Below are 14,789 nucleotides of genomic sequence, written 5' to 3'. Positions count from 1 at the left end.
CCTAGGCCAGGGCCAGAGGACTCTACAGAATGGAAAAGAGGGAGAGTTAGTAGCACCCTAGGCCAGGTCCAGAGGACTCTACAGGATGGAAAAGAGGGAGAGTTAGTAGCACCCTAGGCCCGGTCCAGAGGACTCTACAGGATGGAAGGGAGGGAGAGTTAGTAGCACCCTAGGCCCGGTCCAGAGGACTCTACAGGATGGAAGGGAGGGAGAGTTAGTAGCACCCTAGGCCAGGGCCAGAGGACTCTACAGAATGGAAAAGAGGGAGAGTTAGTAGCACCCTAGGCCAGGGCCAGAGGACTCTACATAATGGAAGGGAGGGAGAGTTAGTAGCACCCTAGGCCAGGGCCAGAGGACTCTACAGAATGGAAAAGAGGGAGAGTTAGTAGCACCCTAGGCCAGGGCCAGAGGACTCTACAGGATGGAAAGAGGGAGAGTTAGTAGCACCCTAGGCCAGGTCCAGAGGACTCTACAGGATGGAAAAGAGGGAGAGTTAGTAGCACCCTAGGCCAGGGCCAGAGGACTCTACAGGATGGAAAAGAGGGAGAGTTAGTAGCACCCTAGGCCCGGTCCAGAGGACTCTACAGGATGGAAGGGAGGGAGAGTTAGTAGCACCCTAGGCCAGGTCCAGAGGACTCTACAGGATGGAAAAGAGGGAGAGTTAGTAGCACCCTAGGCCAGGGCCAGAGGACTCTACAGGATGGAAAAGAGGGAGAGTTAGTAGCACCCTAGGCCCGGTCCAGAGGACTCTACAGGATGGAAGGGAGGGAGAGTTAGTAGCACCCTAGGCCAGGTCCAGAGGACTCTACAGGATGGAAGGGAGGGAGAGTTAGTAGCACCCTAGGCCCGGTACAGAGGACTCTACAGGATGGAAGGGAGGGAGAGTTAGTAGCACCCTAGGCCCGGTCCAGAGGACTCTACAGGATGGAAGGGAGGGAGAGTTAGTAGCACCCTAGGCCAGGGCCAGAGGACTCTACAGGATGGAAGGGAGGGAGGGAGAGTTAGTAGCACCCTAGGCCCGGTCCAGAGGACTCTACAGGATGGAAGGGAGGGAGAGTTAGTAGCACCCTAGGCCAGGGCCAGAGGACTCTACAGGATGGAAGGGAGGGAGAGTTAGTAGCACCCTAGGCCCGGTCCAGAGGACTCTACAGGATGGAAGGGAGGGAGGGAGAGTTAGTAGCACCCTAGGCCCGGTCCAGAGGACTCTACAGGATGGAAGGGAGGGAGAGTTAGTAGCACCCTAGGCCCGGTCCAGAGGACTCTACAGGATGGAAGGGAGGGAGAGTTAGTAGCACCCTAGGCCAGGGCCAGAGGACTCTACAGGATGGAAGGGAGGGAGACACGAGTTAGTGGTGAAACACATGAGAACAAAAAGGATTGCCATGTTGTATTGTTATTTGATGTTTCCACAGCAATTAAATTAAAAGCACAACTATGTGGATCGCTGTGAGGCATGTTCTGATTCACAACTCATAGGTTACCATTACCATCTACAATGAGTGGACAAAATATTAGGAACACCTGCTCTTTCCATTACAGACTGACCAGATCAATCCATGCAAAAGCTATGATCCCTGAATGATGTCTCTTGTTAAATCCAATTTGATCCGTGTAGATGAAGTGGAAGAGACAGGTTAAAGAAGGATTTTTTTAGCCTTGAAACATTTCACTTTTGATTAGGATCCCTATTAGCTGTTGCGAAAGTAGCAGCTACTCTTCCTGTGGTCCACACAAAACATGACATAATACAGAACATTTAAAGAACAGCTCAATGACAGAACTACATACATTAAAAAAAGCACACGTAGCCCACATATCAATACATACACAAACTATCTAGGTCCAATAGGGGAGAGGCGTTGGGAGGTGTTGCTTTATCTGTTTTTGCTCGTCATCTGACCGTAAGGCGCTAGAAGGTAGTGCGTACGGCCCAGGACGTCACTGTGGCCAAGTCTCCTGCCATCCAGGACCTTGCCAGGCGGTGTCAGAGGAAGGCCCTAAAAATGATCAAAGACTCCAGCCACCCAAGTCATAGACTGTTCTCTCTGCTACTGCACAGCAAGCGGTACCGACGCACCAAGTCTGAAACCAAAACCCTGAACAGCTTCCACCCACAAGCTATAAGACTGCTAAATAGTTAGTTAAATAGTCAGTCTGGGTAGCTATTGGTTATCTGCATTGACCCTTTTTTCACTAATCTCTTTTGACTCATCACATATGCTGCTATTACTGTTTATTATCTATCCAATGCCTAGGCACTCCATCCCTACCTATATGTACATATCTACTACCTCAAATACCTGGTACTCCCCGTACATAGCCATGTTATTATCTGGTACTCCCTGTATATAACCATGTTATTACCTGGTACTCCCCATATATAGCAGCGTTATTACCTGGTACTCCCTGTATATAGCCATGTTATTACCTGGTACTCCCTGTATATAGCCATGTTATTACCTGGTACTCCCTGTATATAGCCATCTTATTACCTGGTACTCCCTGTATCCAGCCATGTTATTACCTGGTACTCCCTGTATATAGCCATGTTATTACCTGGTACTCCCTGTATATAGCCATGTTATTACCTGGTACTCCCTGTATATAGCCATGTTATTACCTGGTACTCCCTGTATATAGCCATCTTATTACCTGGTACTCCCTGTATCCAGCCATGTTATTACCTGGTACTCCCTGTATATAGCCATGTTATTACTTGGTACTCCCTGTATATAGCCATGTTATTACCTGGTACTCCCCGTATATAGCCATGTTATTACCTGGTACTCCCCGTATATAGCCATGTTATTACCTGGTACTCCCTGTATATAGCCATGTTATTACCTGGTACTTCCTGTATATAGCCATGTTATTACCTGGTATTCTCTGTATATAGCCATTGTTATTACCTGATACTCCCTGTATATAACCATGTTATTACCTGGTACTCCCTGTATATAACCATGTTATTACCTGGTACTCCCTGTATATAGCCATGTTATTACCTGGTACTCCCTGTATATATCCATGTTATTACCTGGTACTCCCTGTATATAACCATGTTATTACCTGGTACTTCCTGTCTATAACCATGTTATTACCTGGTACTTCCTGTCTATAACCATGTTATTACCTGGTACTTCCTGTCTATAGCCATGTTATTACCTGGTACTCCCTGTATATAGCCATGTTATTACCTCCCTGTATAGAGCCATGTTATTATCTGGTACTCCCTGTATATAACCATGTTATTACCTGGTACTCCCTGTATATAGCCATGTTATTACCTGATACTCCCTGTATATAACCATGTTATTATCTGGTACTCCCTGTATATAACCATGTTATTATCTGGTACTCCCTGTATATAACCATGTTATTATCTGGTACTCCCTGTATATAGCCATGTTATTACCTGGTACTCCCTGTATATAGCCATGTTATTACCTGGTACTCCCTGTATATAGCCATGTTATTATCTGGTACTCCCTGTATATAACCATGATATTACCTGGTACTCCCTGTATATAACCATGTTATTACCTGGTACTCCCTGTATATAACCATGTTATTACCTCCCTGTATATAGCCATGTTATTATCTGGTACTCCCTGTATATAACCATGATATTACCTGGTACTCCCTGTATATAACCATGTTATTACCTGGTACTCCCTGTATATAGCCATGTTATTATCTGGTACTCCCTGTATATAACCATGTTATTACCTGGTACTCCCTGTATATAACCATGTTATTACCTGGTACTCCCTGTATATAACCATGTTATTACCTCCCTGTATATAGCCATGTTATTATCTGGTACTCCCTGTATATAACCATGATATTACCTCCCTGTATATAGCCATGTTATTACCTGGTACTCCCTGTATATAGCCATGTTATTACCTGGTACTCCCTGTATATAGCCATGTTATTATCTGGTACTCCCTGTATATAACCATGTTATTACCCGGTACTCCCTGTATATAACCATGTTATTACCTGGTACTCCCTGTATATAACCATGTTATTACCTCCCTGTATATAGCCATGTTATTATCTGGTACTCCCTGTATATAACCATGTTATTACCTGGTACTCCCTGTATATAACCATGTTATTACCTGGTACTCCCCGTATATAACCATGTTATTACCTGGTACTCCCCGTATATAGCCATGGTATTACCTCCCTGTATATAGCCATGTTATTACCTGGTACTCCCTGTATATAGCCATGTTATTACCTCCCTGTATATAGCCATGTTATTACCTGGTACTCCCTGTATATAGCCATGTTATTACCTGGTACTTCCTGTATATAGCCATGTTATTACCTGGTACTCTCTGTATATAGCCATGTTATTACCTGGTACCCCCTGTATATAGCCATGTTATTACCTGGTACTCCCTGTATATAGCCATGTTATTACCTGGTACTCCCTGTATATAGCCATGTTATTACCTGGTACTCCCTGTATATAGCCATGTTATTACCTGGTACTCCCCGTATCCAGCCATGTTATTACCTGGTACTCCCTGTATATAACCATGTTATTACCTGGTACTCCCCGTATATAGCCATGTTATTACCTGGTACTCCCTGTATCCAGCCATGTGATTACCTGGTACTCCCTGTACATAGGGATACTGTCAAGAAGTGATTGAATTAATAGGGCTCCCGAGTTGAGCAGCGGTCTAAGGTACTGATTCACAGTGCTAGAGGCGTCACTACAGACCCTGGTTCGATCCTGGGCTCTATCACAACCGGCCGTGATCGGGAGTCGCCTAGGACGACACACAATTGGCCCAGCGTCATCCTGGTTAGGGTTTGGCTGGTGTAGGCCGTCATTGTAAATAATAATTTGTTCTTAACTGACTTGCCTAGTCAAATAAAGTTTAAATTAAATAAATAGATTTACCCTACAGCCTACAGTAACAAACTCATTCAAATAAATACCTAAAACCCTTCATAAACACAACCACAATATATATTTATTGCTAAAGCATATAGTGCCTTCGGAAAGTATTCAGACCCTTTGACTTTTTCAACGTTTTGTTACATTACAGCCTTATTCTAAAATCGATTAAATAAAAACAACTCCACACACAATACCCCATAAGGACAAAGCAAAAACTGAAATACAATAATGAAAACCTGCTCCAGAGCGCTCAGGACCTCAGACTGGGGCGAAGGTTCAACTTCCAACAGGACAATGACCCTAAGGACACAGCCAAGACAACGCAGGAGCAATCTCGGGACAAGTTTCTGAATATCCTTGAGTGACCCAGCCAGACCCCGGACTTGAACCCGGTCTAACATCTCTGGAGAGACCTAAAATAGCTGTGCAGCAACGCTCCCCATCCAACCTGACAGAGCTTGAGAGGATCTGCAGAGAAGAATGGAAGAAACTCCCCAGATACAGGTGTGCCAAGCTTGTACAGTCATACCCAAGAAGACTTGAGGCTGTAATCACAGCCAAAAGTGCTTCCACAAAGAACTGAGTAAAGGGTCTGAATACTTATGTAAATGTCATATTTCAGTTTGATTTATTTTGATTAATTACCAAACTTTTTTTAATATATTTTTTTACTGTTTTTGCTTTGTCATTATGGGGTATCGTGATGTCATTATGGGGTATCGTGATGTCATTATGGGGTATCGTGATGTCATTATGGGGTATCGTGATGTCATTATGGGGTATCGTGATGTCATTATGGGGTATCGTGATGTCATTATGGGGTATCGTGTGTAGATTGATGAGGGGAAAAATTATTTAATCAATTTTAGAATAAGGCTGTAACGTAAAATAAAATTTAAAAAATAGTAAAAAGTCAAGGGGTCTGAATACTGTTAGAATGCCCTGTATTTGTTATACTGTTAGAATGCCCTGTATTCGTTATACTGTTAGAATGCCCTGTATTTGTTATACTGTTAGAATGCCCTGTATATGTTATACTGTTAGAATGCCCTGTATATGTTATACTGTTAGAATGCCCTGTATATGTTATACTGTTAGAATGCCCTGTATTTGTTATACTGTTAGAATGCCCTGTATTTGTTATACTGTTAGAATGCCCTGTATTTGTAATACTGTTAGAATGCCCTGTATATGTTATACTGTTAGAATGCCCTGTATTTGTTATACTGTTAGAATGCCCTGTATTTGTTATAAATGTTAGAATGCCCTGTATTTGTTATAAATGTTAGAATGCCCTGTATTTGTTATACTGTTAGAATGCCCTGTATTTGTTATACTGTTATAATGCCCTGTATTTGTTATACTGTTATAATGCCCTGTATTTGTTATACTGTTAGAATGCCCTGTATATGTTATACTGTTAGAATGCCCTGTATATGCTATACTGTTAGAATGCCCTGTATTTGTTATACTGTTAGAATGCACTGTATTTGTTATACTGTTAGAATGCCCTGTATTTGTTATACTGTTAGAATGCCCTGTATATGTTATACTGTTAGAATGCCCTGTATATGTTATACTGTTAGAATGCCCTGTATATGTTATACTGTTAGAATGCCCTGTATTTGTTATACTGTTAGAATGCCCTGTATTTGTTATACTGTTAGAATGCCCTGTATTTGTTATACTGTTAGAATGCCCTGTATTTGTTATACTGTTAGAATGCCCTGTATTTGTTATACTGTTAGAATGCCCTGTATTTGTTATACTGTTAGAATGCCCTGTATTTGTTATACTGTTAGAATGCCCTGTATTTGTTATACTGTTAGAATGCCCTGTATTTGTTATACTGTTAGAATGCCCTGTATTTGTTATACTGTTAGAATGCCCTGTATTTGTTATAATGTTAGAATGCCCTGTATTTGTTATACAGTTAGAATGCCCTGTATTTGTTATACTGTTAGAATGCCCTGTATTTGTTATACTGTTAGAATGCACTGTATTTGTTATACTGTTAGAATGCCCTGTATATGTTATACTGTTAGAATGCCCTGTATTTGTTATACTGTTAGAATGCACTGTATTTGTTATACTGTTAGAATGCCCTGTATTTGTTATACTGTTAGAATGCCCTGTATTTGTTATACTGTTAGAATGCATTGTATTTGTTATACTGTTAGAATGCCCTGTATTTGTTATACTGTTAGAATGCCCTGTATTTGTTATACTGTTAGAATGCACTGTATTTGTTATACTGTTAGAATGCCCTGTATATGTTATACTGTTAGAATGCCCTGTATTTGTTACTGTTAGAATGCCCTGTATATGTTATACTGTTAGAATGCCCTGTATTTGTTATACTGTTAGAATGCCCTGTATATGTTATACTGTTAGAATGCTCTGTATTTGTTATACTGTTAGAATGCCCTGTATTTGTTATACTGTTAGAATGCCCTGTATTTGTTATACTGTTAGAATGCCCTGTATTTGTTATACTGTTAGAATGCCCTGTATATGTTATACTGTTAGAATGCCCTGTATTTGTTATACTGTTAGAATGCCCTGTATATGTTATACTGTTAGAATGCCCTGTATTTGTTATACTGTTAGAATGCCCTGTATTTGTTATACTGTTAGAATGCCCTGTATTTGTTAGACTGTTAGAATGCCCTGTATATGTTATACTGTTAGAATGCCCTGTATTTGTTATACTGTTAGAATGCCCTGTATTTGTTATACTGTTAGAATGCCCTGTATTTGTTATACTGTTAGAATGCACTGTATTTGTTATACTGTTAGAATGCCCTGTATTTGTTATACTGTTAGAATGCATTGGTTCAGAACAGGACTGCTAGATGCCGAGCCTCCCGGTCAAAGTTCAAAGATCAAGCAACAACAAAAAAAAGGACCATATGCATTTCAGGTAGAATAACAAACCAATGTTCATCTCCCAGGACAAATTAGCTATTAAATGGCAAGCTAACTAAATGACCATGAATGTTTCATGTGTATTTGACATTCCCCTAAATTAATACAGTTGGTTTACAGTTGACATGTTAGTAATTTAGCAGATCTTATCCAGTATGCATCTTATATATAGTTCACACATACAAACTTGATCTGTCCAAACTCGCAAAAATAACATGGTCATTGTGGTAGAACGTTTATTATTGTCTATTATATTAACCTGACTATCCACAATAATCGCATTATTGTGTGCACGTAACTGTACTCAACTCTTCCTATTTTGCAACAAAGCATCCTTCACTCAATGCTGCCAAACATATCCTCGTAAAACTGACCATCCTGCCGATCCTCGACTTCGGCGATGTCATTTACAAAATAGCCTCCAACACTCTACTCAACAAACTGGATGCAGTCTATCACAGTGCCATCCGTTTTGTCACCAAAGCCCCATATACTACCCACCATTGTACACTCTCGTTGGCTGGCCCTCGATTCATACTCGTCGCCAAACCCACTGGCTTCAGGTCATCTACAAGTCTTTGCTAGGTAAAGCACCGCCTTATCTCAGCTCACTGGTCACCATAGCAGCACCCACCCGTAGCACGCTCTCCAGCAGGTATATCTCACTGGTCACCCCCAAAGCCAATTCCTCCTTCGGCCACCTCTCCTTCCAGTTCTCTGTCTCAAATGACTGGAACAAACTGCAAAAATCCCTGAAGCTGGAGACTCATATCTCCCTCACCAACTTTAAGCATCAGCTGTCAGAGCAGCTCACAGATCACTGCACCTGTACATAGCACATCTGTAAACAGCCCATCCAACTACTTCATCCTCATATTGTATTTATTTATTCATCTTGCTCCTTTGCAACCCAGTATCTGTGCCAGCACATTCATCTTCTGCACATCTATCACTCCAGTGTTTAATTGGTATATTGTAATTACTTCACCATCATGGCCTATTTAGTGCCTTACCTCCCTTATCTTACCTCATTTGCACACACTGTTTATAGACTTTTTATATTGTATTATTGACTGTATGTTTGTTTACTCCATGTGTAACTCTGTGTTGTCTGTTCACACTGCTATGCTTTATCTTGGCCAGGTCGCAGTTGTAAATGAGAACTTGTTCTCAACTAGCCTACCTGGTTAAATAAAGGTGAAATACAAAATGTGGCTAACGGTTGGGGTCGGTAACTTCTGGCAAGATAACTGGCCAACAGTAACAAAGCTAGTTTGGCAACTCACCTAACCTAAAATGTCTAGCCTGCCCCCGTTTTAAGAACTAGCTAGTTATTAAGTACATACGTGTTTTTGGTCACGCTGAATACTGCTGTGGATAGGAACGGTAATACATGCCTGTCTGTGGCGACATTTTCTAAATGAGTAACCTAAATTGTAAACCTTTACCAGCCAACCACTAAATGCAGGTGCGACCTGTGCCCTTGAATGTATTTCGGTATTGATAAAATCATACCCCAGATAAAAAAATGATATTGTTATCGTACCCCTGTACGCCAGAAAGCTGTACGCCAGAGTGATATCTAGGAGTGGTTGAGAGTCATACCATGTCCTCCTGCTCGCAACGGGCTCCTTGGCCCTGGACGGGGTTGGCGCTACCTTCTGGAGTTGTCCGTTCCCCATTGCTTTTCCCCGGTGTGTCCTTCGTCTTGTTTCGTTTCCACAGGTAAACGGCTCCTACACCCAGCACTATGGGGGTTCCGACCAGGAGGGCCAGCTGCCAGCGGGGGAAACCGCTCCCGGACTGCGACTCGACAGGCTTTGAAGCGGCCATCATCCACCATATAATGGACAGAAGCGAGCAGAACACGCACCAGTTGTCACTAGTTACCACAACCACAAAGTCAAAAATTGGCTATATATCGTTTTTTTTTATTAAAAATTCCCTTTTTGGTCTTAATTTAAAGGTTAATCATGTCAGCAGTGTGGTTAGGTTTAAAAACAGATTTAAGGATATAACTTGTAGAAATAGGCTCGTTTTGGCCATAATAATGACTTTATGGCTGTGGTAACTAGTGACGACAAACACACCACTGCCTCCAGTACCCACTCTGGAATCGGCGAGGTAAAAGCGGAAACAGCGGAATCTTGGGATACTGGCGGGCGCTGTGTAATTGCAACCAGGGCGGGGAACTCTTTACTTCCGGACTACACGGACGACTACAACATTACATGGAGTACAAGCACCCCATCTAGTGTATGTATTAAATAATGCAATGCTTTAAACGTTGATAACAGTAAACCTACTTTTGAGTGTTATCAAAGATGTTGGGATTGGGATTGTGTATTATAGATAGCATTTATTGACTATGACTGTTTATATATGTTATAAGAGTATTCTAGTGCTTTGCCATTACATGATACTGTTTTTACACTATTTTCAAATGAACGTTGTATTACCAGTATGTTTATGTTTAACATAACCATTATACACAGGCAGTTAGAAAAGCCAAGGCTAGCTTTTTCAAGCAGAAATTTGCTTCCTGCAACACTAACTCAAAAAAGTTCTGGGACACTGTAAAGTCCATGGAGAATAAGAACACCTCCTCCCAGCTGCCCACTGCACTGAAGATAGGAAACACTGTCACCACTGATAAATCCACTATAATTGAGAATTTCAATAAGCATTTTTCTACGGCTGGCCATGCTTTCCACCTGGCTACCCCTACCCCGGTCAACAGCACTGCACCCCCCACAGCAATTCGCCCAAGCCTTCCCCATTTCTCCTTCTCCCAAATCCAGTCAGCTGATGTTCTGAAAGAGCTGCAAAATCTGGATCCCTACAAATCAGCCGGGCTAGACAATCTGGACCCTCTCTTTCTAAAATTATCTACCCGAAATTGTTGCCACCCCTATTACTAGCCTGTTCAACCTCTCTTTCGTGTCGTCTGAGATTCCCAAAGATTGGAAAGCAGCTGCGGTCATCCCCCTCTTCAAAGGGGGGGACACTCTTGACCCAAACTGCTACAGACCTATATCAAATCAAATCAAATCAAATTGTATTTGTCACATACACATGGTGTATCTATCCTACCCTGCCTTTCTAAGGTCTTCGAAAGCCAAGTCAACAAACAGATTACCAACCATTTTAAATCTCACCATACCTTCTCTGCTATGCAATCTGGTTTCAGAGCTGGTCATGGGTGCACCTCAGCCACGCTCAAGGTCCTAAACGATATCTTAACCGCCATCGATAAGAAACATTACTGTGCAGCCGTATTCATTAATCTGGCCAAGGCTTTCGACTCTGTCAATCACCACATTCTCATCGGCAGACTCGACAGCCTTGGTTTCTCAAATGATTGCCTCGCCTGGTTCACCAACTACTTCTCTGATAGTGTTCAGTGTGTCAAATCGGAGGGTCTGCTGTCCGGACCTCTGGCAGTCTCTATGGGGGTGCCACAGGGTTCAATTCTTGGACCGACTCTCTTCTCTGTATACATCAATGATGTCGCTCTTGCTGCTGGTGAGTCTCTGATCCACTTCTACGCAGATGACACCATTCTGTATACTTCTGGCCCTTCTTTGGACACGGTGTTAACAACCCTCCAGGCAAGCTTCAATGCCATACAACTCTCCTTCCGTGGCCTCCAATTGCTCTTGAATACAAGTAAAACTAAATGAATGCTCTTCAACCGATCGCTGCCTGCACCTGCCCGCCTCTGTCCAACATCACTACTCTGGACGGCTCTGACTTAGAATACGTGGACAACTACAAATACTTAGGTGTCTGGTTAGACTGTAAACTCTCCTTCCAGACCCACATCAAACATCTCCAATCCAAAGTTAAATCTAGAATTGGCTTCCTATTTCGCAACAAAGCATCCTTCACTCATGCTGCCAAACATACCCTTGTAAAACTGACCATCCTACCAATCCTCGACTTCGGCGATGTCATTTACAAAATAGCCTCCAATACCCAACTCAACAAATTGGATGCAGTCTATCACAGTGCCATCTGTTTTGTCACCAAAGCCCCATATACTACCCACCATTGCGACCTGTACGCTCTCGTTGGCTGGCCCTCGCTTCATACTCGTCGCCAAACCCACTGGCTCCATGTCATCTACAAGACCCTGCTAGGTAAAGTCCCCCCTTATCTCAGCTCGCTGGTCACCATAGCATCACCCACCTGTAGCACACGCTCCAGCAGGTATATCTCTCTAGTCACCCTCAAAACCAATTCTTTCTTTGGCCGCCTCTCCTTCCAGTTCTCTGCTGCCAATGACTGGAACTAACTACAAAATCTCTGAAACTGGAAACACTTATCTCCCTCACTAGCTTTAAGCACCAGCTGTCAGAGCAGCTCACAGATTACTGCACCTGTACATAGCCCACCTATAATTTAGCCCAAACAACTACCTCTTTCCCTACTGTATTTATTTATTTTATTTTATTTATTTATTTATTTTGCTCCTTTGCACCCCATTATTTTTATTTCTACTTTGCACATTCTTCCACTGCAAATCTACCATTCCAGTGTTTTACTTGCTATATTGTATTTACTTTGCCACCATTTTTTTTGCCTTTACCTCCCTTATCTCACCTCATTTGCTCACATCGTATATAGACTTGTTTATACTGTATTATTGACTGTATGTTTGTTTTACTTAATGTGTAACTCTGTGTCGTTGTATGTGTCGAACTGCTTTGCTTTATCTTGGCCAGGTCGCAATTGTAAATGAGAACTTGTTCTCAACTTGCCTACCTGGTCAAATAAAGGTGAAATAAAACATAAATAAATAAAATAAATGATCAACATTCTCTGTATTTGATGACCCAGATGTGCTATCATTGAATCCCAGAGTGTGTGGCATGGCCTAGTTTCCATCTATCCTGGGTCACATTCCTTTGTGTAGCAGCCTGGTGCTGCCTGCCTGGTTGGACTGGTCTGGGAGGGCAACCGGCACAACCACTCGATCAGATCTCTGCCCTCGGGGCCATAAAGGCAGGCTGTCCTCAAACTCGACAGCACAGCAGCACCAACCTGCCATCAAGTCAACAAGGCTGTGTCCCAAATGGCTCCCTATTCCCTTTATAGTGGTCTACTTTTGACCAGGGTCTATAGAGCTATATAGGGAATAGACAGGGTGTTTCTTCGGACACACCCAGGGTCTATAGAGCTATATAGGGAATAGACAGGGTGTTTCTTCAGACACACCTAGGGTCTATAGAGCTACACTATATTCAAACGTTTTGGGTCACTTAGAAATGTCCTTGTTTTTGAAAGAAAAGCAACTTTTTTGTCCATTAAAATAAGCGACTCCGGGATGCTGGCCTTCTAGGCAGACTTCCTCTCCAGTGTCTGTGTTCTTTTGCTCATCTTAATATGTTATTTTTATTGGCCAGTCTGAGATATGGCTTTTTCTTTACAACTCAGCCTAGAAGGCCAGCATCCCAGAGTCGCATTTTCACTGTTGACATTGAGACAGGTGTTTTGCTGGTATTATTTAATGAAGCTGCCAGTTGAGGACTTTTGAAGCCTCTGTTTCTCAAACTAGACACTCTAACGTACTTGTCCTCTTGCGAAATTGGGGGAAAAAGGGGTAAAAAAAATATATAATGCTATAACAATATACAGTGCCTTGCGAAAGTATTCGGCCCCCTTGAACTTTGCAACCTTTTGCCACATTTCAGGCTTCAAACATAAAGATATAAAACTGTATTTTTTTGTGAAGAATCAACAACAAGTGGGACACAATCATGAAGTGGAACGACATTTATTGGATATTTCAAACTTTTTTAACAAATCAAAAACTGAAAAATTGGGCGTGCAAAATTTTTCAGCCCCTTTACTTTCAGTGCAGAAAACTCTCTCCAGAAGTTCAGTGAGGATCTCTGAATGATCCAATGTTGACCTAAATGACTAATGATGATAAATACAATCCACCTGTGTGTAATCAAGTCTCCGTCTAAATGCACCTGCACTGTGATAGTCTCAGAGGTCCGTTAAAAGCGCAGAGAGCATCATGAAGAACAAGGAACACACCAGGCAGGTCCGAGATACTGTTGTGAAGAAGTTTAAAGCCAGATTTGGATACAAAAAGATTTCCCAAGCTTTAAACATCCCAAGGAGCACTGTGCAAGCGATAATATTGAAATGGAAGGAGTATCAGACCACTGCAAATCTACCAAGACCTGGCCGTCCCTCTAAACTTTCAGCTCATACAAGGAGAAGACTGATCAGAGATGCAGCCAAGAGGCCCATGATCACTCTGGATGAACTGCAGAGATCTACAGCTGAGGTGGGAGACTCTGTCCATAGGACAACAATCAGTCGTATATTGCACAAATCTGGCCTTTATGGAAGAGTGGCAAGAAGAAAGCCATTTCTTAAAGATATCCATAAAAAGTGTCGTTTAAAGTTTGCCACAAGCCACCTGGGAGACACACCAAACATGTGGAAGAAGGTGCTCTGGTCAGATGAAACCAAAATTGAACTTTTTGGCAACAATGCAAAACGTTATGTTTTGGCGTAAAAGCAACACAGCTCATCACCCTGAACACACCATACCCACTGTCAAACATGGTGGTGGCAGCATCATGGTTTGGGCCTGCTTTTCTTCAGCAGGGACAGGGAAGATGGTTAAAATTGATGGGAAGATGGATGGAGCCAAATACAGGACCATTCTGGAAGAAAACCTGATGGAGTCTGCAAAAGACCTGAGACTGGGACGGAGATTTGTCTTCCAACAAGACAATGATCCAAAACATAAAGCAAAATCTACAATGGAATGGTTCAAAAATAAACATATCCAGGTGTTAGAATGGCCAAGTCAAAGTCCAGACCTGAATCTAATCGAGAATCTGTGGAAAGAACTGAAAACTGCTGTTCACAAATGCTCTCCATCCAACCTCACTGAGCTCGAGCTGTTTTG

At 42.3% G+C, this 14,789-nt stretch overlaps 1 protein-coding gene across 1 annotated transcript in view; it reads right to left on the bottom strand.

The window, feature by feature from the left end:
* Window positions 1-9,972, bottom strand: part of LOC110532027 (mitochondrial import receptor subunit TOM70) — a 37,027-nt gene extending 27,055 nt beyond the window's left edge. Inside the window, exon 1 of the mRNA XM_036977095.1 lies at window positions 9,458-9,972. Within this exon, the coding sequence (XP_036832990.1) occupies window positions 9,458-9,688 (231 nt within the window). The 5' untranslated portion in view covers window positions 9,689-9,972. The remainder of the gene's footprint in view (window positions 1-9,457) is intronic.
* Between the last annotated feature and the right edge of the window lie 4,817 nt (window positions 9,973-14,789).

The sequence above is a fragment of the Oncorhynchus mykiss genome, chromosome 1 (assembly GCF_013265735.2).
Source record: "Oncorhynchus mykiss isolate Arlee chromosome 1, USDA_OmykA_1.1, whole genome shotgun sequence".
Classification (NCBI taxonomy): domain Eukaryota; kingdom Metazoa; phylum Chordata; class Actinopteri; order Salmoniformes; family Salmonidae; genus Oncorhynchus; species Oncorhynchus mykiss.
Note: the sequence above shows the minus strand (reverse complement) of the source record. Positions and strands in the feature narration are given on the sequence as shown.